General features: G+C 38.4%; 2 protein-coding genes across 27 annotated transcripts in view; one reads left to right on the top strand and one right to left on the bottom strand.

Moving 5' to 3' along the window:
* Window positions 1-24,767, bottom strand: part of MIER1 (MIER1 transcriptional regulator) — a 67,784-nt gene extending 43,017 nt beyond the window's left edge. For 2 of the 26 annotated variants that reach the window (XR_011257785.1, XM_069594122.1), the window contains exons 1-5: window positions 24,303-24,475; window positions 23,122-23,222; window positions 19,783-19,856; window positions 9,000-9,024; window positions 4,023-4,168 (exon numbers count right to left, since the gene is read on the bottom strand). Coding sequence is in view for 21 of the 26 variants with exons in the window: in XM_069594122.1 (XP_069450223.1) it covers window positions 4,023-4,168; window positions 9,000-9,024; window positions 19,783-19,842 (231 nt within the window). In the remaining 5 variants the exon portion in view is untranslated. Of the gene's footprint in view, window positions 1-4,022; window positions 4,169-8,829; window positions 8,867-8,999; window positions 9,025-18,357; window positions 18,653-19,782; window positions 19,860-20,062; window positions 20,146-20,695; window positions 21,340-23,121; window positions 23,223-23,841 lie in introns of those variants that run through there. The other 24 variants (XR_011257786.1, XM_069594148.1, XM_069594065.1 and 21 more) reach the window with 23 other exon arrangements.
* The window catches only part of DNAI4 (dynein axonemal intermediate chain 4), a 107,997-nt gene continuing 106,290 nt past the window's right edge, over window positions 24,430-26,136 (top strand). Inside the window, 2 exon segments of the mRNA XM_069594052.1 lie at window positions 24,430-24,617; window positions 24,619-24,735. Of these exon segments, the coding sequence (XP_069450153.1) occupies window positions 24,568-24,617; window positions 24,619-24,735 (167 nt within the window). The 5' untranslated portion in view covers window positions 24,430-24,567.

Raw genomic sequence — 26,136 nt, 5'->3', positions numbered from 1 at the left:
TGCATGAAAGTGAAAAGTCAAAGTGAAGTCGCTCAGTCGTGTCTGACTTCGCGACCCCATGAATGGCAGCCTACAAGGCTCCTCTGTCCATGGGATTTTCCAGGCAAGAGTACTGGAGTGGGTTGCCATTGCCTTCTCCGATTTGGTGGATAGACATCTCTTTTTATACTTGTTGTGACTTACCAGGAAATGAAGTTGGGAAGAAGGAAAGGGATTGATTTTCAGGCAAGAAGGCCTAAGAGATAAGAGTGACAGTTCCTAAGGTAGCCAACCTCTTAGACTGGGCTTTGACTATAAAACTAGGAAGAGATGATGAAGACAGTGAATTCTTCTTTATAGTACCCATGTTGGAGCTTTTTTCTTACCTGTATAATTCATGTGTTGTGAATAATTAAAAAAAACAACAACTCACATTTTAATCTTTATTCTCTAGCTCTGGAGATTCACCAAGTAAAATGTGCTTAGCAATTTAAAGTATTAACATTGTTATAACATGATTTCGCAAAAATACAAATAAAGATAACAGCTGATCCTGATCTCCTTTCTCTGAAACAGACTGCTACTGTTCAAAGTGAGATGGTGGGTTTTAAGTGTACATTTGAAAAACAGAGTTAAATCTGCATATCACCATTTTTACAAACTAAAGTTTACTATGGGAATGATTCTGACACCTCTTCTAATATTATCAATAAATTCTAACCTGTACAACTAATTCTCTTAAAACATTTAAATGATAAACTTAACTAAAATGTCTTTTATACTGGTAAGATTCACATATACAAATGCTAACAATACGTATCAAAGCTAGTTTTCACTTAAATTTTAGAATTCACATTAATGAACTTAAAGCTACAGGCTATGCAGTCACTGATAACTCCTGAATGAAACAACTGTAAAAATTTTACCACATTACATCAAAGGTCCTTTTCATGCAACCGAAGTACCAGGTATAAACTACCCTACCAATTCCTGACATAACTATAATGTTTTACTTCTATAAAAGCAAATCAGTCATCAATAACAAAAACTTGCGCCTTTTGTTTTAAATAAAAACAAAACTATTTTGGTTTGGACCTAACGAGTTTACAACTATAAGAAATTCAATATACTTGCCCTCTAGCTTAGCTGCAAGCTACAGATGAAAGCACTGGTGATTATATGCTACTTACACCTAAGCCTTAATTACTCCAGGAAAGGTTAGAAGTAGTTTCAGAGAAGGTTAAAGACTGTCTGGTTGAAAAGAATGATAAAGATTGGCTCCCTTGTCTTTCTCTCCCTTTGTATATATTCTACAAATAATTCTATTTTAATTATTTTTTCCAAAAAAGGGAGCATCTGAAAGCAGATTTTGGGGTTGTAACAGACCGAGGAAGGAAATCGAATAAAGGGAAAAATAGGAAAAGACCACAATATGATAAAAATTTTAGCAAAGTCCTGCAGTAATTTTGTACTAGTTAAATATAGCAGGCCATTTGCTGAAATAAAATAAAAATTATTCCACCTCATAACCTATTTTGACCATACTTGATTACCTCTTGAGTAATTACTTACTCAAATTACTTGAATAATATAGAATGTGAAAAAATGGAAAATATAAGATTTTCTTCCTTTACCTTTTATCCCATGGATGGGTTATTTAGAAAGAAAATATATCCAAAGTGGTAAATTTCTTTGAAACAAGAGGCAAATATTTGGAAATAATTGCCTTTCAACTTCATGAATACATGAAGCAACCATGACTGACATTTAAATCAACTGTTTCCTTTGATGTTTGCCTAGGTTCTGAATCATCCAAGCAAATTATACTAGTCTTTTGAATGCTTTCTAGCCTCTCCTAAAGAATGGTTCTGAGTCCAGATTCCTCATGTGCTTTTTAACTCATCCTTGAAAAGCTTTTTAACAGCTCTACACCATTACCACTAAGATCAATGCTGTTGTCTGGCTTAAAATAACAAAATATTGAATTGCTTAGGTTTACGGATTAAGCCAGTTTTAATTACTACATGATCCAAAATGGAACCGACAAAATTTGACTTGGTCTATTTTTTTCAGCTCTTTAAAGTTCCGAACTACAATTCTGAAGCATAGATTAATCTTTATTACTATAAGGGTATAAGAATTCATTTTTCCGTAACAATATACTCCAAATGCTTAAAGACTGGCGTATGTCTTACTTCTTTTTGTTCTGAAGTGCAGCAGACTGTACACGTAACACCTTTTAATGATAACATACCAAACTGATTTATCCATTCATTCAAAAATGAATTCAGTGACCACTCTTGCTATGTGCTATGAAATATACTGGTAAACAGACTATCCCTCCTCTCATGGAACTAAGGAGAATATAGACAAAAACTTAACAAACATACAATTACAAATTGTGTTACATAGAAAGCAAGCAATGGGGTACAGCAGCTAAAAATAGCTGACTGAGGCCAGGAAAAGCCATTTTGAGGAGGGAACATTAAGCCCAGACTTGACAGATACCACAGAGTGGAAATGAGGTAAAAAGCCTTGAAATAGGAAAAAGCCAGCACATCTGAGAACAAAAGCAGCTAACACAGCTATAGACACCATGACAGGGGCAGTGTAATACATGAACAAAGGACCATATGTAGGTGGCCTTGCTGGCCAGGGCAAGGAGTCTGAATTTTCTTCTAGTGTAACAGGAAGCCAACGAAGAGTTTTACATAGGAGGCTGACATAAACTGATTTATATTTTGAAAAGTTCATCATGGTTACTGTGGCAATACATTGGAGAAAAGTGGTAAAAGAGGACATGAAGAAACCAGTTAGGAAGCTACTGTATATTCTAAGCTAAAAACGATGGTGACCTGGGCTTGAGGGTAGCAGCAGAGATGAAACAAGAGTCAGATATTTCTGGATAGAAATGATAGGCTTATTTAAGAACAGATATTGAGAATGAAGGAAGATGACTCCCTGGCTTCTGACTTACTCAACAAGGTATATAGAGTGTTGGCATTTTTTACTGAGATGGAAAAAACAGGGAAGAACAGGCAAATGAAGAGAGTATCAATCAACAGTTCTGTTTTAGACCTTTAAAATTTAAAGATGTCTACTGAGATATCCTAGCAGAAATGTCAAGCAGGTGGGTAGTGGAGACAGCAAACAGGATAATGCTACAAAAATAACTAAGAAATACTAAGCATACAAACACAACAAGATTAGATCAATCACCTACTAATGAGCATTTTTAAACATGGTGTGCATTAATGATGATGCAGATTTGAGCCCACCACCCCATCCCAATTTTGATTTAGTATGCCTGGGGGAAAGGTACAGGAATGCATATTTCTGAGGAAGTTCATGGTTGATTCTGATGGGGCTGACTCTCATACTACACTGAGGAGTACTGACGGATGAAAACAAAGCCCAGAACTAAGAACTGGGAAATTCCAAAATTAAACCTTGAGGAAAGGAAGACAAGTCTGCAAAAGCCACTGCAGGAACAAGAAGATAGGGAAAGCTACAGTGCAGGAAGAGAATGGTAAACCGTGCCGAGTATATCTCTTGAGAGTAGAGAAAAAAGTGACCAATAGTTTTAACGATGAAATCACTGGTTATCTTTACAGGATAGGCAGAGACAATTTAGGGCACATTACAGAGTAGGCAAGACATGAGGAAAAGGATGACAACTCTTAAGAAAGAGTGGCATGCTTCTGAAGGGGAGTAAATGAAAGGTGCAGTAACTGGGGGAGGACAGAAGATATGTATGATGAAATTCAGTACCCATTTTAAAAGTATTTTTGATCCAGTACCTGTGGTGTCTTATCGAAGTAACTACTGAATACTAATTCATATAATAAAGTTTCTTTTAAAAAATGCCTTCCATTTCAAACATTAAATATCCCACCTATGGCCACACAGAATTTCTCAGTATTGATTTTATATATAAAATACCGCTTTCCCCAAAATAACATAGAGAACTAAAATTTAAAGTGTTTCCTCTCTCCATAAAAAAGTTATAACCGCTTCATCCTCTAGCTCTTATTGTTATTTACCCTTGCAAGATCCTCTATTTCAGAACTGAAGTTTGTTTCTCCTTCCATCATTTCTTCCTCTTCTAATGTGCGTTCATCATCAAAATCATGAACCAGCATGTCAGCTGATGGATCAAATTCATGGTCATCTGATGTTGCTGAACCTCCTGGTAAAGAATATTTTGAACAGTTTGGTAAACCAAATTATGTGTACCTTATTAATATTAATGTATATGTTATTTGAAACTGGATATAAGTCAAGTAAAAGTACGAGGGAAAAGCTATGCACAGCAAATTTTATTTCTTGTTTTCTAAAATTCCTGCCTTTACTTATCACCCCCCACAAAACATCTTTAAGGATTTGTTTTACCCTGTTTTACATATTTACAGTTGTAACTATAAAATGAGGGCAGGGTGTCTGAAGAGTACTGTAATCTTCCAAAGCTTCAGTTGTAAATAGTGGCTATATCAAATAAAAATGATCTTTTGTGTGAAGAAAAAAAAAATCACAATTCTTAATTACTTGACTAATAGTTAATAGACCCAGTAAGTATGAATATAGAGTATGAAATATACCATAATTTGAATATATAGCCTAGGGAAAAGTACAGCTGAACTCAAATATTATTCTACTAGCACATCCACAAAAATATACTCTAATATGAAAATAGCTTGTCTTTAACTTAGTTGAAGTAACCCAAAGACAGAGTATAAACAGCAAAGTGTATTAAAATTGCATATAAAAGTGTTATGAAAGGTATTAAAAATAATCCAGTAGGTAACTGTTGTATAACTAATCTATTTTTAGCCTTGTGGCTGGGGAATATTGCTGAACTCAATAGGGTCAGAACTTTTAACAGTAGATTGCAAATGCTGGGCATATATTGAATATAATCTATAAACTATCCCCACTATGCCAAACCTGGACAAAAGATTGTTTGCAAAAGACTGTTAACTAATAAATGAGTTATTTAAACAAACGAAAAAATCAATTAGCAATTTACTTTTATCAGTTTAAAGTGTTAAATGTTGTATCAATAGATATACCTACTCTCCTAGTTCATCTTTGAAGAAAACCAGTAAAACAAAGAAATACAGATGCTGATTTCTTGGAAAATCAGACAATTAAGAATAAGGGGGCACCCAAGACTCCAAGGTTGTTGTTACCTCCCAATATTTTTAGCATTAAGAACCATTGTCTGAGTGTTTACTATGCGTCAAATACTATGCTCAAACACTTCACGTACATTATCTCACTTAATCTTCCAACAACCCTAAGAAGTAAAAATAAAAACTTGAAGTTCAAGAGTTTAAGCAGCATATTTAAACTCACAGAGCCAGCAGGTGCCAAGAACAGAACTTTAATTCTGGATCTGCTGATTCCAATGCCTGTGCTTTTACTGCTCTTTAAGGCTCCTGTTCAGTCAAGAGTTTCAGAAGCAGTAGATATTCTGCCTCAAAGAATACTTGACAAGAACCTATGGGTTACTAAAAGATGAGTAAACGGCAAGCTAGGTCAGAGGGCAGAGCACTCAGAAGTCACTGTGCTCTTGGAGGAACAGAACAAAATATTGCTATCAAATATAAAATAATGAAATATATAACTGCTAAATCAGCTAGTCTATCTTGTACAGTACAAATTAGTTACCAAAGTCTTAGAGCAACTTATAAAGCTAAAACAACATTTAGAAAAGTATTATCTTAATTTCTTCTAGAAATGAAGAATAACGTGGTACACTTTTAGAAAGGAATCTTAGAACTGGGTGAAGAACTAGACACAGGGTTCCCTAAGAGCAGTTTGAGAATTACTAATTTAGTTATAGCTTTTTTGTCCCAATCATTATCCTTCTTTCTCAGTTTTCAATAGAAAACAGTCCCAAAACTTTTCATTTCACACAGCAATCTTCTAGGATGCTTAGTCAGTAATTATGTATTCCTACAGATGTTGCTATACTTTTCTCCCTTGCTGGCAGAAAAATCCTAAAAAACCTCACACTACCATTTTGCATATTATTATCCTAATCATAATATAATTCCTACTGAATGCAAATATTGTTAAAAATAATTATGCTTAATTTCTAACTACTTACAATCTTTTACCAACTTAAAAATCAAGCTCACATGAGAAAACAGTACCAAATCACATTATACATACACACACACACACACACACACACTTGAAGTCCCCCATTTTTGTTCATTATTTGCAAAGCCAATTATATTTAAAGCCTTGTTACTTTAACCCTCCCATTATATAAAATTGCAAAGTGTGAGTGAACGTTTTTTCTCAACACTCTTTAATTCCTTTCCCCACACATACACTGCACCATTCTCTATAACCTTTCAATTTCAGGTTTTTTTCTTGCCTTAATCTTGACTTCTTTGTTTCAGTTGACTTCTTTTTACCTTGTTCTTCAAGACCAACTAACCATCCTATTCCTTTCTGTTAATTACTAAGGCCCATCGTTAGGTTATCTCCTAGGGAAAAGAATCCCAAAAGTAAATTATTAGGGCTAAGGAGTCTGGTGCTTTGTGTAAATATTTTTCTTCAGAATTAATGCAAATATCCCTGCTTTATCACAGAATTCCATCCTACTGCAAAATTACTAGAAATGTACCTTACCTCTTTGCAATGACTCAGAAAATAAATTCAGTTTGTAATATATCATGTGGACTTGTTTAATCATTCTATTACCTTCCTACCCTAAAACCCAACCTCTAATGGCTACTGGATGTAATTAGTTTACACTGGTGGAATCAACAGACAAACTACTTAGCCTGGGTCACATGACTATTATTATTAGCATCAATTCCCTCATAGCTCAGTTGGTAAACAATCTACCTGCGGTGCAAGAGACCTCGGTTCGATTCCTGGGTTGGGAAGATCCCCTGGAGAAGGGAAAGGCTACCCACTCCAGTATTCTGGCCTGGAGAATTCCATTGACTAAAAAGTCCATGGGGTAGGAAAGAGTTGGACACAACTGAGTGATCTTCACTTCAATTCCAAAGTGAAGATGTTACAAAGGACAAAGGGCACAGCATTTCACCAATGGACCAAATTTTTTTACATTAAGTTTCTATTTCAAATTTCTCCACCAATTTTTAAAATTGCCTACAATTAGCACTACTTGTAAGAACAGTAAACGTTTCTGTGGACAGGAGACTGATGCACCAAATGCTGTCTACCTCAAAAGATGTTCCTTACTCTGGAAACAAAAAAATTCATCCTATTTGTATTAATACAAGCATTCAGCAAGTAATAAAAACTATCAAAGACATTTGTTTTCTTCCAGCTCCACTGTTCTTCCAGTTCACCCTAAGCTGTTTTAAATGCAATGGAAACTGAGAAAGCCACTTATTCGTATCACTTTAAGAGTAATTATTTTTACGTACCTATGTATTACCTAACAAAAGTCTTGAAAGTTCACAGAAAAATGTTTAAAATTTGATCTATTTGCAAAGTCACAACACTACAAAAACTAAACTTATCTTTTCAATGAAAATGATTTCTGTATTTGAAAGAAAAAAAGAAATAAAGGCACAATAATACCATGTCCTAAAAAGGATATGGTAATTTGATTTATCTGAGGTCAGATTATTTCCAACTTCTTCCAACCTACTTCCATCTAGAACGTATTTATAAACAAGGAAAAAAAAAAAAACACCTTGAGTTTCAGAAATGTCACAAAGCCTAATAATGTACTGCACTTCCAAGAATATCAGAAAGACATTTTCAGCTAAAATAAATAGGACAAAATCAACTGTCAATTTGTAGTACAAGGAACTGGTGATGGGTAGGGAAGCCTGGCATGCTGCAGTCCATAGAGCTGCAAAGAGTCAGATGCGACTGACTGACTGAACTGAACTGAATCATTTGGAAGGGATCTAGAGTTATTTCAATTCAACTCCTACCTGACACAGAGAACAATGATTTGTGTTCAAGAAAAGGACCCTGAACAATTAAAAAAGCCTTATATTATTTTCAGTATTTTCCAAAACTTCCTAAAATTTTAAACACAAAAAAGTGACTGCTTCAATGATCTAAAAAGGTCAGTAATATAGCATTATTAAATATGCAATGTGAGATGTTTTCAAATAAAACAATACCATGCCTCAGGAGTCCCCTTTCTCTCTCTTCCTAAGCTACCTTAGGCTCTTCCCTCACCTGCCCACCCCACTGCAGAAGTCAGTCTCCTCTCTCAGTAAAACCCCTGGACATTGAGACGGCAAGATCAACACATGCCAAACTCTTTCCTCACTGCTGTTTAGCGTCTGCCAATTGCTGACACACAGTAATGCTGGGCCCAGTGGCATCAGAACCTTCGACTGAGCATAAGAAACCTAAATCCAGATTTTAAATAGAATATTCTGATTTTTTAAGCTCACTACACTAGCTGAACAAAAAACATTAATGGCCCAGATTTGGCCCAAAGATCACACATTTGCAACCTCAAAGTTAAAGAAAAAAAATGAAATCTGTATTGTATTTCGAGGAGACTACAAGGTCAGATACATGGTCAGAGGAGAAAACTTGATTCTAATAAAATTTTAAAATAACTTCCTTAATTTACAATACTCTCTTGTTGAACCTTTTATTTTACCTCCCCCTCTCTCATTAAACGCATTAACAATATTTTTTGTAAAAAAATATTTTGAGTTTTCTATATAAGCAAATATCTCTAAGCAGTTAAAGACTCCTTTTTAAAAATACACTTCAAATTAAACAGCAAATAAAAAATACACAAAATACATGTGGCAATTCATTTAAAAAAAGAGAGAGAGAAGAAACCCACAAAAAGTCATGAGGTTGAACTCACAGCAGCCTCACCTGTACTTTCATGAGCAGTCAAATATTTCATCCATTTCTTTTTCCCCAGAGAAAAGAAGCATTCAGAAGAAAAGTCAGTCAGATGATAGTCTAACTCCTCTAACCTTTATGTAACTAATAGGTCAAATGTTAGTTAAATAAAGATGATAAAAAATATAGAAAATACTTACCTGGACTTGAAGACTCAACAGATGGCTAAGAAGGGGAGAAAAGAAGAAAAATTAGCATCTCTGTGTAGTAAATCTTCATGAACATTACAGAATTATTCAACAACTGATATGACACCAAAAACTAGTTACATTTTATGCCACCAAAAACTAGCTACATTTTAACATCTGAACTAAGACAAACTAAAACTTCCTCCATAATCCCTCCTCTGACATTATGTTTATTTAAACATAGAGAAAAATCTAAAACATTCCTGAATCTAGAAACAAAGACAATAATGTGTAACTGATTCAGATTTCAAAGGCAAATATGTAGCTTATAATATATGTCATTCAAGAGAGATGATTTTGGGCTTCCCACGTGGCACTAGTGGTAAAGAGCCTGCCTGCTAATGCAGGAGACATTAAGAGACATGGGTTTGATCCCTGGGTCGGGTAGATTTCCTGGAGGAAGGCCTGGCAACCCACTCCAGTACTCTTGCCTGGAGAATACCATGGACAGAGGAGCCTGGAGGGCTACAGTCCACAGGGTTCCAAAGGGTCAGACAAACTGAAGTGAGTTAGCACGCGCACAAAACATATGATTTCAGATCTCTGAATTCTCTAAAATATTCTCTCCCATCAATACAGGGAAAATTAAACCCAAGGTCTGCTATCAAGCTGTTCTCTGGCTTAAAATGAGTGTGAGAAGGGAGGCAGAAATAATTTAAGATGTTATTTAGAATAGAAACTATACTGTAAGAAAGCAGAAGGAAAAATTTAAATGTTACTTAAGTACAAACATTACCTTTACTAACACACAACATACTTTTAAATTACCACAAAGTCAGCAATCTTACATGGTCAATCCAGGAAGGTTATCTAATAGATCACAAAGACTTTCCTATTACAGAGCTCCTACTGTACCATTCTACCTCTTATAAATTTAACCACAAACATCTGAAAATTTAAAGATAAAATTATTAGCAAATTATTTTAGTGTTACCACCACTAGACAGTTTGTGGCTGTGTTTTATTGTAATCCAGCTAATTCAACAGTTATAAACAAGTCATCTAGAAACATCAACTCCTATATGGTAAATTCAAGAACACAAATTTAAAAGAGGCCTCAAATGACAAAATCTTTTTAATTAAAACCTTGCCTATTCATTCCAAGCTGTCTACTCAGGCTCATCAGAAGTCACAGGTGCTGGAAGTTCAGAAGTACTAGCAAAAAGATACGGATAGTCTAGTATTTTCCTTCTTTCTACTAAGATATGGAGCAGAAAGGCAGGAACAAAATTGAAAAGACAAAAAGCGCCCAATTTTTCAAAAGCTAGGCCTCTAAGATAAATTCTTATGAGATATTAAAAATTCCGTTTTGAAAGCAGTCTATATCACGCTATTGCCGTTTAAGTGTGACATTCTAGCGTCTACATGGTGACTTAACATTGTTTTAAGGCATACTTTTCCAAGGTTCCTGTTTGTTCCTTTTAATTCTTACAAGAGAATGGTTCTTGTCTATAGCATTGACTCATTTTAACAAAAGACCATTATTCAGTATTACACATTTTCAAGTGTAACACCACCATCTTGAACTGCCACAGAGAGTCAAAACAGTGCTACTTTTAAATTTGGTTCCTCTAACGGGAAGCTGTGGAGTAGGGTAACAGAGAATAATGTAACCATAGAAAAGAGTTTTTAGCTTGCTTAACATCTTTTGATGTTGAAGAAGAGAATGTTAGAGGATGAGATGGCTAGATGGTATCACCAATACAATGGACACGAACTTGGCCAAACTCTGGGAGATGGTGAGGGACAGGGAGGACTGGTGTGCTTCGGTCCATGGGGTCGCAAACAGTCGGACATGACTGGGAAACTGAACATCATCTTTTGAACAGTTCTAGCTCACTTCTAGCTCAAAATGGATTAAACCACCACACATATTACACAGTAAATCAACACTGAAAAATATTAATCCACTTTCACTTCAAACTTTATTTCCCAAGTTTAAGCACAACCTCTCTCTATCCAAGGTTACAGCAAAGTTATTGGTTATCTTCATCTGGTCCTAGGTTCACTATACACAGAGTAGCCTTACAATGGCCGTTTTTCCTTTTTAGTAAACTTCTGAAATAGGTCTGAAAGGCTTAAACAAGAGAAACCAGCACATCTTTCAAACTAGCTTAAAAGAAATGGCTCTTTGAGCATTTGGTTCTTTTTGAACACTCAAATAATTACTCAATTTAACAGTCTTCTGATAAAAAAAATAAGTTATTCTACTTAAGAATAAAAGGTACACTTTCACTGATGTTATTAGATATTGGCAATAATAGACTGAATTGCAACTGGGGTCTGTATAGTTTGTAAAACTCCTCAAACTGTGCTAAATGTGAATAAATACCATACTGAGTTTTGTTTTACTGGTAAACAGTTACCACTGTAATGCTCTGAAAAAGGTCTTAAATATGTTCTATTCATTAAGATGCCAAATGTTAAGACTGATAGCATTTATACATATAGCTGGCATAAAATAGAACACCCAGTGCTCAAAGATAGCACTAATCATGGTATGTAAGGCATACTAGGCTGTTTTAAGAAGCATGATTTGATGGATGGTATACCTGGATTAGCACTGGGGGAGGGGAAGCAGGAATGGTTTGCCTATATATCTACAGGCAAGAGACTGGTGAGTGGGAGGGAGGGGGAGGAAGGGGAGAGGGAGGAGGGAGGGGGGAAGGAGGGGGGAGGGGGGGAGAGAGTGACAGTGTGTGTGTGGGCCTGCACCCACATGCATGCACACACGCTCAGTTACTAAGCCATGTCTGAGTCTTTTGCAATCCCCTGGACTACAGCCGCCAGGTTTCCCTATCCAAGGGATTTCCCAGCCAAGAATACTGGAGTGGGTTGCCATTTCCTCCTCCAGAGGATTTTCCCAACCCAGGGATCGAACTCGCATCTCCTTTCCCTGGCAGGCAGGTTCTTTACTACTGAGCCACCAGGGAAGTCCATTATATCCAATTAAATCAAAGATCAACTTCTGGAAAACAGGCATTTTAAAACAATTTATACTGTAAGCATTACTTTTGCCCACCAACAAACAAACTGATCATCTTTCATTATGAGTTTAGTATATAAATACATATAAATGTGTTTAGTATAATACCGGAAATTTTAGTATGAAATGAGGGCATTTTTAATTTAGATCTTTAAAGTAATAGCAGAACCAGCTTATGTTCATATAGTACTACATATTTCCAAATGCATAAATTTACTTGATCATGAACCTGGCAATAAAAACCTACCCCACCTACCTCATTTTATAGATTAGCAAACCCAGGGAGAAAAACTGACTTGATAAAGGTTCCACAATAGGTGGTGAAGGTAAAGCCTAGGACCTAATTCCTTCTATATTTCCGAAGGAAACAACTATTAAATATGTAAAAACAACAACAACAAAAAAACTCTCTCTCTCTTCCTTCCCCTCTATTTTAAAAATGGTTTTCATCTAGTCAAAGCATGTTTAAAATGTGACTGCAAGTTGTCATCTGTCATGTCAGACTATTATCTCTGTCTCATTAGGAACTGGTATCTAACAATACCCTCCAGAAAACCTGCAACATCTACCATTAATGATTACAGTAAATCAGAAAGAACGGGGAAAAACTACAACTAAAGCTAAACATTTGTAACAATACTTATTTTCAGAAAAATCTAAAATTATAAAATGCAATCAGTAAAGAAGATTTTTTACATTGGGGATTAAAATGTACTTAAAACACACTCATTTATTACTGATAGAAATATGAGTTAAAGCGTTCGGCAGATCACCTAGTCAACATGAACTTACCCTACTGATATAACTAAAAAAGCACATAAAGATATGTGTATCTCAGTTATTACTACAGAGTTGTCTATAGCAAAAAGATGGGAAAACATCTAAGTCCATTATTTAACTAGTTAGAAATGAAACATAGTTTTTCCAAGCAAACGAAATTACTAATTCACTGAAAAGAATGAGACAGTTCTGCTTGTGTTGACTGAGGGAAAAAATGCTAAAACATGTGCGTGTGTATGTGTCTATAAACAGATAGCTATATTAGGAGTAAAAGAAAAGTGTAGAGGAAGGGGAAAATTGGGCTGGTACATAAATTTTTCCCTTAACGATACACAAAAATCTGTTAACAAGTTGCCTCTAGAACATGGGTTGGGAAAGAAGGCTTTTCATTTTATGCCTTTCGGTACTGCTAGAACTTTTTAACCACTTGCAAGCATTATTCTTTGTTTTTTAAACAGAAAGTCAGTGGAGATTATACAGTGGAATTATGAGCCATTTTCATTTTCTCTTAGTTTTAGATTTTCAAGAAAACTTAGTATTTGCCATTATTTTTTAAAAACAAGTTTATATAATTTTGAAAAATAACCTAATTTTCTTTTAGGTACATACATAATTGTTTTATCTGAGATGGAAAACAGCAGAGAGGGTATGAATCGGCTAAATCAAAGAATCAGAAAGAACTGTGTTAACTTTTATGGCAACTTTTGTATCTACGCTCATATACTTGATTTAGTTGATCAAGCTGCTAATAGTTGTAACAAATATTCAGTGCCTCAAATTTGTTCAAATGTTTCTCTTCTGTATATTTTTAGACCATGATAAGAAATATCCCATATACCAAAAAAACAAAAGATAAACCAGAATATCACTATTACTAAAACATAAATAAGGTAGTAAAAACACGAATTAGATTCTTTTATCCAAGACAATCAAAAACACATTTTCAGTGAGTATAACTGTCTTACCTAATTTTTTCCCACAAACCAATTCCACCACTATTTAAGTATTAATATCACTTACTTAGTAATGCAGATAATAGATGCTCACAGTGATAGGGATGAAGACAGAAAGGAGTTAGGGGCCCTATTACAGGGTGGAGAGAGGGCAGGGAGACTGTGCCAAGAGCCCACCATCCCTCTTCCTTCACACAAAATTAAATCACTTAACTGCTGGTTAAGAAAGTTTTGGAGTTAAAATTAGAAAATTTACTACAACAGTAATAATTTATAGAGGATGAACTGCTATTACTAAGCACTAGCAATTCAGAAGTCTATGTTCCAGTCTTGACTGTACTACACAAACAGCACAACCCGGGACAAACTACATAAACTCTCAGTTTCATTTTCCTTTAGAATGAAAAGATTTAGATCTCTTCAGGTTTAGTTCAATTTCCTTTGAGATCTAAGTTCTTTACTTTTTTATGAACTGCTCAAAAAACATAACACTACTGAGGAGTACTTAGCTTCATGGATGGGATATGTTTAAGACTATTCTCAATGTATTATTTCTTAAATCTAGGGCTATTGGGGAAAAAATCTAATTTTTTAGATTTTTTAGCTTTTTTTGCAAAAAGCTTTTGGAGGCTGCTACTTTATGAACTTCATACAACATAAACATAACATTCTAAGCCACAGCATAAGTCAAACACAGTGGTCCCCAGTAACAACTGGTATTCGAACTTAATCACTGCAATGATTTTTGAAACCGTTTAGAAATCTTTAGAAATAAACAGTGACTCCATCTGAACTTCATGCAAGAAATTTCTGTATAGCTGGTTACTTTTCATGACATGCTGAAGTTTCAATGGCAATGTTGCATTTTTTAATTATTTGGGAAAATGATTAGTCTCCAGAATTCTCTGAAAGAAATTTACTTCTATTATTTCCCAGCTAATCTTTCCTACCTTATCAAGCACTTTGACCATTATTTCTTCTGAATTAAGCTTTTTAAACTTTCATCATGGGTGTTAAGCACGCTGGATAAATCCTTAATAGTTCTGTAAGTATAAACACTAAAAAAATTTTTTTTTCCATTACTGGCATAATTATTTTAGGTCTGAATTCATTGCAGTGAAACAAGTTTTGTTTAGAGTAAAAATTAACACTATCAAGAATAGCATTCAAGATGATCCTATTTCCTTAAGAAACAAAATCCAAATACCCTTGAAAAATGTTACACAAGGAGTCTGTTTTTAACAGAAAGGGATAAATATGACAGCGACTAAATACGATGTATTATTTTTGGCAATACTAAAGTACTTAGAACTAACACAAAATAGCAAATCCATTAAATTTTCTTCTTTTTATGAGACAACAATATGGCCTAGGTGAAAAGACAGGTCTTAAACTATGCTATGATCTTTTTTCCCTTGAAAGAAAGGTAGTTTATGTGTTTACAAACTCTGAAATAAAAGACAAATTGTTCACTCCCAAAGGTCTGTACACCACATTCCTTATAAAACTCAAAGGACTATTTTTTCCTCTTATTCTTTCTTCCTCACTGCCTTTGTACAACTGCCACTACCCTGTAATTTCTTGTAAGTGTGATTAGGAGAGCCTCCTTTTCAAAGGTTGATTAATAATTTTAGGGGATAATAAGCAGGGAGAAATATTACCAGAAAGTATTAAGAAATGGAGCAAATGTCATTACTTCCATATATGTTATGTATGTTTTAAATGTTACTACAATTTTAATAAGCATGACATACTTATTATGGACTAAGATGATCAGATCAAGTATGAAAAATTAGTATTCTGTACACATCTAAAGCAAACAGTATTTAAGAATCAAATATTTTTTTGGAAAAACACGATCAGGGTCACTCTAGGCAGGAAACAACAACAACAAAAAAGCCCAGAAGCATAATACCTACATTTTTCTCCAGAGACATGTTTCTTCAGTGACCTGTTTTCCCTTCAGATTTATCAAATGAACACATATTGTCACTTTGCACTTACTGTTATTTCACCAGTTAGCGTCAGTCTTCAGGTCTACATAACCAAAAGTGCAAAGAGCTTGGCATTTGAATTATTTTATCACATGCTTTATATCGGCAGCATTTAAAAAAAAATCTCTCTGGAGTTCAAATAAAAGTACTCTATAAATCAAGCATTTCTCCTTCGTCTAATTTTTAAAATGACTAGTCTCTAAAATCATTCTAATTTCTAAAATATTCAGATAGGAAAACTACAAATTCATTTTCACTACTTCACTGGTTCTAGATTTTCTGTAGGACAGAGATGAAGAAGTTTCCTCCACTCTTCCTCAAAATTCATTATAAATAAAACCATCTACAAGTAATTGAAGAACATGAAAGATTAATTTTTAAAAGATAACTAGGTCACTAAAATGCATTGGAAACAAATTTCAGGGTTTTTAAATTTTTCTTTAAATTGAACTATCCGTGTGTTCCTACAAAACATGAAAGTTCCATTCTCCAAGTGATGCGATTTTTAAGGAAACTAAAACGTCCACTTGAAATTATTAACGATCAGTGACTCAATCACTAATGAATACAATCATCTTTAACTCTAAAAGAAATAAAATGTTAAAATGCTTTTATTTACATATTGTTTTCAGTGTGGTAGTAGTTAAAATTTCTAAGTTAAAAAAAACTTATTTAAATTTCACTGTATTTTCATACACTAAGATATTTTCCTTCAGTAATATCCTGCTTTAAAAATGTGACTAGAAAACTTAAAATTCAAACCATCCTGAGCAGCACCACGAGGCAAGAAACCCCATCACCTATTACAGCACAGCGCTGCTTACCTAATGGGCATTCACTGAAGACTATTTGACAAAATATATGTAAAGCCAGGTACACAGAATCCCTTCCCCTTTTACACACGAAGGAAACAAGCCCTTAAGAACCTCATCAGGACTAAATATCTTTCAGCCCAGTGGAATAAACCCAGTCACATTAAGTGAAATACAAAGCACTATGTTTTCTCCAATTCGTGTTCCTTGGAATACAACTCTTTAATCACAAAGAGCAAAAGAAATGGAAGTAAATCTTAAGACCCAAATTTATTTTTATATCAGAATATTAAAATTTTAAAAATACTGGCAGCAATCAATCCTGCTATTCCTTTTAAATAGCAAATACTCCAGAATATACAGTTTCCATACACCAAGGGGAAGGAGCACCCTAAGAGCCACTCCAGAAAACTCTTAAGCTTTGGGTCCCTCCACTCAACAGGTACTTGAACAGGTCTCCAAATTAACATTCTTCTCCAAAATCTATTTTTCTGAATTCCAAGATTTAAAAAGGAAGTATTATGGTATTGATGAACGTGTACTCACCATTGGCTTCATTTAGCAAATAATGAAGACAAAAATAGGGGGTGGACGGTAAATATAATTACCTACTTCCTAAATCTGTTTTTAGGTGCCCCTGAGACAATGAAAATGATAATTCTCAAAAGAAAAAAATGTCTTTGCCAACATTTAAAGTGGCTCTACTCAAGGAAGACACGGAAGTCCAAATATACCACCTCTTCAACTCCAGGGAGTAAAGGACATCGAAATTCTTCTGATGGTAAGGGAGAAAAAAATGTATTTTAAAAAAGTCAAATGTTTACAGGTTTACATCAGAGGCAAAAATTTTAACCTCCAGTAGTATATACCAAATGCAGATTAATCAACAGAGGTTGTCTACCCCAACATGGGGGTTTAAGGCCCCAAAATGTAAAACAATCGCCACTAAAGAAAGGGGGTTTTGGGAACTCGTTTACTAGAAAAAGAGCAAACTGGGGCGGGGGGGGGGGGGAGGGGGAGAGGGGGAGGGGAGGAAATCTTCCCTAAGCGGGGAAAAAACTGAAAGAGAAAGACAGGAATAGAAAGCCTCGATTCGCAAAGGCGTGAAACGCCCGGAAAGTGGTTAAGAAAGGGAGAAAGCAACTCTTCTGAAATATAAAGAGAGAAAAAGAGGTTCGACGGGGCGGGGAAGGGGGAATGTTTGAAGAAATGGGGAGGCTGTCCTAACCTAGAGTGATGGATCGCGAAAAGACCAGGTTCATTTCTCCACGCTCATTTGGTCACCATCAAGAAAATCAGAGTTAATCAGAGGCCGTTTTCCTTACGTTTTCCCCAACACAGGCGGAATGTCAGTAGCAAACCGATGGGGGTGACGCGGTAGGGCGCAACAGCATCTCGGTTAGAGAGGGAAGAAACTTCACAAGAGGAAGCAGCAGCTCCTCTCTCGGCCCCTAGCACCGGCCGGCGAAGTTGCGCCACAGGCGCCCCTACTCCGCGGGCGCCCCCCACCCCACCTCGCCCCTCTCTGTACGCACAGCTACGCCGCCCTCGACCCTTTAAAGTGCCCCCGAAGTCCAACTACGCCTCCACTTTCTCCTTCCCACAGACCCATCCCAACTAAGTTCCACGAAAAGCTCCCGCCCAGAGCGCGGCCTGTTCTGGACAACAGGTGGGCAGTGGCGCCAGCAGGGCTCGGCCTCCCTAGCCAGGCCCACTCCACTCCTCCCCGGCCCGAACCTGGGGGCGCCCGGCTCCGGGACGGGGAGGGGGAGCTCACTCCCTTACCTCCGCCATATTTGCCGTACTGACGGGTCACATCTCCGCGGCGGCCGCAGCTGGGTCACGGCCAGAACCCGGATGTGAGACTCGGCAACGGGACTCCAGCCTCCGCCGCCTCTGCCGCTCCCGCCGCCGCTGCCTCGGCGGGAACGCGCAGGAGCCGCCCGAGCGCGCCCACCACACCCCACTCCGCCCCCTCGCGGCGGCGGGGCTCAGCGGGACTGGAGGGAAAAGGCCAGAACGCGCGCGCGGCAACAGGAGCGCGCGCGGCCCCGAGGCAGCCCTCCCCCAGAGGAGCGCCGAGGAGGCGGAGCCAAGGTGGGTGTAGAGCGGGAGGTGGGCATCCCAGCCCAGCGGATCCGCGGCCCCTGCCCGGGAGCGGGCTCTAGGGACCAGAGGTCAAGGAAACTAGCCAAAGGAGACACGTCCAGCATTCATATCGGTGGGGAAAAGATACGATATATTTTACGTGTAGGCCTTTTTTGAAGTCCCATTTGTTGGAAAAACGGATGTTGCTGTGATTGCAACAACGTCAAGCAGTGCGCTTTGAAAGCGGTTATCCCTTGACGGGTACTTCTCTTGGATCTTTCCCGACAGAAATTGTAAAATCCCATATAACAAAATTTTACAGGTCACAGCAGGGATTAAGAAAAGGGACTGCACTGGGTAGACTGCCATCCTTATGTGTCATTTGCTTTTCCTTACACACCTTCTGCAATGCCAGTAGTAACGTAATTGTGCAATGGTTCTGCACTAGATAACATTTCTAAATGTGAAACACTGAAAAGCTGCTCTTTAATAGATATAATCTCCAACTCGACTGCTTAGGTGGAGAATTTGCTTATGTGCAGTGCCTGAAATGCCTGCAATTTAAAAGTTTATTGTATTGGCCGAGATCTGCCAACTGGCTTTGGTGCCAATTCTGATGATTGCCAGAGCCAATGATTGCAAAATAACAAACGTGTTTCACTTCCATTACTATGGCAGATACTGGGTAATGCAAACATGATATTAAAACGTGTACTAACACATTTTACCAAACCAGAAGTTAGTAAGTCTTATTTCATAAAGACCGTTTTCCCCCAAATGTTCAAAGGTTCTTCTTAATGCAATTTCAAAAATGACTTCCAAAATCAACCAATTCAATATGAAACTTATTTGTTCCCTCCAAATAATGCTTTGCCAGCACAATATATTACATAAGTGTGAACGTATACAATTTTTCTTTAAAACAATACTTAACTTACAATGAAATATGGGGAAGACTGTTTTAGATTATTTGTATTCCCTTAAAATTCTAGATTCTATTAAGTAGTTTCTTTTTTCAAAGATTCAACATTTAACTTGAAATTATGTCCAGTAATAATTTGTGCATGAATATTTTGTGCATTTATAGGTATATGAAGTAGCTGCTAAGTGAAAGGACATTACCTGGTAATATGACAGGAAAAGAGTCCACAGACAGTCTGTAAACCAATTAAACATAAACATCTGATGCACATTTTCTACTGAAAGAAAAGCAAGGGAAAGAAGAGAAAGGAAAACTTTAAGGTTCCCAAATCTACAAACAATTTTTACCATTAACTGTACTGTACAGAATTTTCACTTTATTTTTTAGAATACTTATATAAAAGTGTTTTTCAGGATTCCTTGGGGGAATAAATATTTTAGCATAGGTATATAGTTTCTAAGAGTTACCCTGTTGAATTACCTTAGTCCTTCTGATTTGAAACAGAAATGACTTTTATAAGTCAGTTCCAACACTTTTCATTTTGAGATGCTTGATGGAAACGGCTGTGAAGGCAAAGAACAACAGATGTGCATAGAACTGAGGTGGGTAAAGATAAGAATAAGGGGCCTAGAGGTAGAAACTCAGGCTTTATAAAACAACTGGATTAAAGGAGAATTATCCATTTAAATGGGAAAGCTAATATATGAAATTTAGCTGGTTATCAAAAGGAAGATTAAACAGTACTGTCAAAATGCAAGGCATAGGAATAAGAATTCCTATCAACAAGAATCCTGATTGTGATAAAGAGCTGGGGCTCACAGTCCCTTAACCTACTGAAACTGTCAGGAATATCAGGCTCTAGGACATACTTGAATGGGTATCCATTTTACTGATAAATGACTTCAAGTTTATTAATACTGTGCATCAATTTTACTATTTTTAAGTGGCATTATCGTTTAAGGGAAAAAAATTCCCGGTACATTTTTTTTTTTTTTTTGGTAAATGTGGGTTAAGTGATTTTTTTTTTTTTTGATTCAGATATTCTAAAGGAAAAGAGAAACAGCTCCAATGTTGTCACTGTTCACATATTGAATTCAGTATAGTTTTACCCACCTCCTATCTTATTCTAGTGATATGCTGCTGCTGCTATTGCTGCTGCTGCTAAGTCACGTCAGTTATGTCCGACTCTGTGCGACCCCATAGACAGCAGCCCACCAGGCTCTGCTGTCCCTGGGATTCTCCAGGCAAGAACACTGGAGTGGGTTGCCATTTCCTTCTCCAGTGCTTGAAAGTGAAAAGTAAAAGTGAAGTTGCTCAGTCGTGTCTGACTCTTCACAACCCCATGGACTGAAGCCTACCAGGCTCCTCTGTCCATGGGATTTTCCAGGCAAGAGTACTGGAGTGGGTTGCCATTGCCTTCTCCTTCTAGTGATATACTTATCTTAAAAATTTTTAGGAGGGACTTCCCTAGCTAGTGGTCCAGTGGTTAAGACTCCATGCTCCCAATGCTGAGGGCATGGGTTCAATCCCTGGTTGGGTAACTAAGGACGTGCGTGCAGTACCACGTGGCCAAAAAATAAAATAAACTGCTTATTAAAAAAAAAATTAGGAGCCATTTTGTCATGTCATCATGTCATGTGTTAGTTGCTCAGTTGTGCCAAACTCTTTGCAACCCCTGGACTGTACCCTGCCAGGCTCCTCTGTCCATGGGATTCTCCAGGCAAGAGTACTGGAGTGGGTTGCCATTTCCTTCTCCAGGGGATCTTCCCAACCCAGGGATCGAACCTGGGTCTTAAAGAACACAAAGTCTTTCTCAAAACTCTTGTATACCTCTTCAGTATCAAATATGTATAAATTAACTATTCATTAGTCACAGAATCTTAATGATGGATGTGACCTTAGAGGTCTTTAGTCAATTTCTAAACTTTCTAGGTAGGAATCCTTCATACTGTTTCCCCACTACCAGGCTTTCCTGCCTATGCTTAAACACCCCCAATGTACTCACCGTCTCATAAAAAGGCTGTTCTTTTCCGAAAAACCTCTAATGTTTGGAACATTCTTCTTTTTATCAAACCAGAGTCTACCTCCTTGTTATTGTCACCCCTTACCCTGAGTTCTTCAGCACTTTGGATTAATTCAACAGATGTCTTCTTTGTATCCAAATATAAACACTCAATATTTATACTTGGGTTAACAAAAAATAAATCTTTAAAGACTACTGATACTAAAGGAGCTGAAAAGGGGACATTACAAAGTTGAAGCCATGAGAAAATTCACCATTAAATATGAGCTGTTTAAAATTATTACAGTTTATAGTCCTTATTATTGTGATATCCAAAATGGTAGTTCTGTTAGAATTGTGTAGTAAAACGTTTACAGTTAAGCAAAAAGGTGTGCTTAATTATATGTAAGATTTGTGGCTAATGTCCCAAAACAAAAAAAATCACTACAAAGCCTGAATAAATGCCTCTTTAGCTCCCGTTCCCTACCTAAAGGCTTCCTTGTGTTCAGGCAAACTTACATTAACTTTTACCACATTAAGTTATTCAAAACTGCTATTATATTGGCAAACTATTTTTAAGCAATTTACTGCATATTCCATTTAAAAAGTTATTTAACAGTTTTATAGAGGCTACAATACACACACATACACACATACACAAACCCTTCAAAGTTATTTTGCTTTTAACAAAAGCATTTTAAAGTCTCAATTTTTCTTCAACCAGTACCCCAAACTAACCAATAAATAAACCTGGCAATTTACATGTACCTAAGAAATATATCCTTTTATTCAGGACCAATACCTGATTCAGATATAAGGAATATTGTATACACGTTATGCAATTCAAAAAGGTACCTCTCAAAATGCATCAAGAAAATAATTTGCAACAATTTAGACTCTGGGGCTGTTTGAATGAAAGAGATTAACACAGTACATTCAAAACCCTAAAACCAAATTCTGTATCTAACAATTTTCAGAGTCCCTGTTGAGACCATTTCCTTAAATTTTTATTTAAAAGTGACAGCCTGCACATGATGTGCAGGTGAAAATTTATGGGTAAATACTAATTCGATTGAGAATACCTAAATGTCAAAAAACTTCACCTATTTTTAAAAATGACATTTTAGATAAAGAGTTTTACCTTTACCATAGCAGGCATGTAAATTACAAAGCAGTAATGCATCACATTGTAAGTCCCACATCTATGCGACAATTAGCATCATCTTTTTCTCGGTTTGATTTTTATTAACACCACCCCAAAACACGTATATGATAGCCTTTTGGTTCTGCAAAGAACAGTTCTGGTTTTCCTTTTCGTAATTTTTACATACAGTTTTATCCAGTGGCTCCATTTTATCAAATTATCACAAACTGGTATTTGGATAATATTGTTGACATGATTTTTAAATCTCATCCAAACTCTGGAAATTATTGGCCCATCAACCGTTCTCAAACACTGGAAGGGTAGTATAACATTTATATACTTGAGGGAGTTTGGACTTTCCCTCCCTTCATCTCCAAGTGTGCCCCTGCCTACCAGCATCACATCCGTCTTGTCTGCATTGAACCTCAACCAGTTGGTTCTTAACCACGTCCGAAACTCAGCCAGGCACTGGGAGAATCGAGCCACCACACCATCTGGATCAAAGGAAAGAGAGCCTCAGTAGTAACGAGACTGGAGACAATGATCTTACAAGCTCAGTATTCACCCCATCTCTAATTCTTAAAGATAGCCAGGAATTAGGACAGGAATCCCATGATAATTTTAGAAAAACATTAATGAGCCTTGAGTCATGCAATTTGCAACTGATGATAAAGGAATAAAAGTGACTCAATAAATAGGTCGCCTCATTCCACCCATGACTGAAGAAAGGTTCACTCAAGTCCGGGTCATCTCGGCTAAGCGGCCTCAGTAGATTGGCCAGTTGTAACTGCATAAGCTTTTCTGCAAAATTAAAGAGTTTTAGCGTTGGAGGAAGTTTTAGGGATAACTGGGGCCCAGAGAGTAGTGACTCGCCCAAGGTCACACAGCAAACGAGGACTAGAGATGGTCTCCAGGCCAGAAATCTTTCCACCAAAAGCTGAAAGAATAAGGCCATTGAAAGGTGGGGGAGGCATCTGTCCCCAGGGATCCTCCCACGGGCTATGAGGACCTCTTTCCCTCACAACAATGCCCTCTTCGGGCCTCTCCTCCCTCCCTTACTCCCTCCAAAAAGGGCTGCTTGCCCAGGACCCGTTTGCCAAGGACCTTGCTCACCACCAGGGATGCAGTGGGAGCAGAAGTCTCCCTGGGCTGAGACAGGACCCGGAGATACAGCGCGAAAGAGGCGGGGCCACAGGGGGGTGGTCAGCTTGGCCCCACCCCGACCGGGTTCCTGGGCCGACTGGAGGAAGGGGCGGAAGCGGACAGGGCGAGGCGCACTCACTCCGCAGCGGATTCCCAGCGCGCCGCCGCCAACGCCAAAGCAAAAGACCCAGTTGGGCGGGGGTGGGCGGTGGAGAGGAGCTGCGCATGCGCCTTGGGTGGCCGGCGCCACTCCGGGAGGGGCAGCCCGCTGGGCGCGCTCTCTTAACTCCTCCCCGGAAGTGGAGGGTCTTCCGGGCGGTACTCTGCCGTGGGGGAGGGGAAGGAGAGAAAGGGGACCGAGGACACCTCGGTAGCCCCTTATCCCAAACAGGACTAGGAGAGGAGAGATGGTTTATGGAGGCTGCACTTACAGCCGCTGCTGCTGCCGCCGCCGCCACCTCCGCTGCTGCCGCCACCGCCTGAAGAAGCCCCATCCATCCGCCTGCAGCCCCGGAGACTCAGAGCCTGGGAGGGGCCTGAGGCCCGGGCCGCCCGCCTCCTTCTTCTAGTCGTCGTCCGGAGCTTCCTCTTGCTCCACCAACCCTCTGCCCTCCCCTCCGCCTCCTCCCTCCTCCTCGGCTTCCAGCCGCCAGCCAACCGCGCGGCCGCTTGTTGAGCCAGGGCTCCACCGTCTCCATGACGCCCGGCAAACATTCCCGTGCCTTAGCCAGAGCCACTAACGCCGGCTTTGGGGTACAGGGGCTTCAGAAGCAGCGAGGAAAAAGGGTGGTTGACCATTCCGCAGCCAGTCGCCACCATGCCCATCTCTCCAGTAAACGGCCGCAGGCAGCCGAACGTCGGGGTGTAAGTTCGGACGCTACAACTTTAGTCCATCCCCTTGGGTCCCGCACGGAACCCTTTTAGAACTTATCGCTTCATCTGTGTTGAGTCAGCAACCTTGTAACCTCCGAGGTGGCAATGTCTCCTTCCTTGGCATAGTACAGCCTTTTCCAAACCTCTTTTGAGAAAAGACCTAGTTTGTTTAGAACCGCCGTTCCTCCTGGCACTCCTTGTGTGGTGGTTTATTTCTCTCCAACTTGTTGCCTTCAAGCTGTACCCAGCTGTTCGATCTCTCAGCTTCTGTGAGCCACCAGACTGAACATTATTATGCTCTGTAGTCGAGGTTTTTTTACGCCTTCTCCTACCATCCTGCCTTAAAACTCATTCCAGCTTACAACCTTCTGTTCTGCGGCAGTTGGATTAAGGACTGGACAGAAGCCCACAGCTTTACAGTTGTCTCACTTAAAACTTCAGATGGTCGCTTAGTCTATCTATTCCACTAAAATTTCCTAATTGATTCATTCTCCCACACTTCCGGATCACTTTTGTTCTCTCTTCTCAAACCCTCAGCATCTCCCCTCTGCAATCTCTTCCAGCTCAGCTAATCTTTCTCGAGCAGAACTTCTTTCAAAGATGTTGGGAGAGAATCTTCTTTCTTGTCTTGGATATGGTACTCAGGTTTTTGTCCATCCTGAAACGTGAAAGTGTTACTCAGTCGTGTCCGACTCTTCACCATCCTATGGATTGAGCCACCAGGCTCCTCTGTCCAGTGGAATTCTACAGGCAAGAATACTGGAGTGGGTAGCCATTCCCTGCTTTAGGGGATCTTCCCAACCCAGGGATCAAACCCAGGTCTGCATTGCAGGCAGATTCTTTATCATCTGAACCACCAGGGTTTGTCCATTCTACCACTCCACTAAAAACAGCTTGTGTGAAGGTCAGCAATAACTGTCCAGCCAAGTGTAATGGCCATTTCTGTTCTTAACTCACCCATCAGCAGCTTTGATCTGATTTACCACTTCCTGAGTTTTGAATCACTTACTTCATTTGGTTTCTGGGACACCACTCTCTCCTAATTCTCCTCTTGCTTTATGCCTATTCCTTTTCAAAATTCTTTGCTGTTATGTCTTCAGTCTCTCCCATATCTAAATATTGGAGTGTTGATGGGGTCAGTCATCACCAGTCAGCACTAAGGAAAACATGCCTAGTTACTAGGCATGGACCTTGTGACACTGCTTCTGAACACGCTGGGGGCATGGGAGCCTGCAACAGACATTTCTTGCTTCATCACCTGTCCTCAGAGGGTCAGCTCAGGGGAAACAGGACCTGCTTCCTCACAATGCAGCATGTGATCCCAGCATTGGAGCTCCTCAGCAGATCTGAAAGCACAAGACTGAGCAGCGGTGCCTTGCACATCACTGTGGG

Source organism: Ovis canadensis, chromosome 1 (assembly GCF_042477335.2).
Source record: "Ovis canadensis isolate MfBH-ARS-UI-01 breed Bighorn chromosome 1, ARS-UI_OviCan_v2, whole genome shotgun sequence".
Taxonomy (NCBI): Eukaryota; Metazoa; Chordata; class Mammalia; order Artiodactyla; family Bovidae; genus Ovis; species Ovis canadensis.
This window is presented reverse-complemented; position numbering and strand designations above follow the sequence as displayed.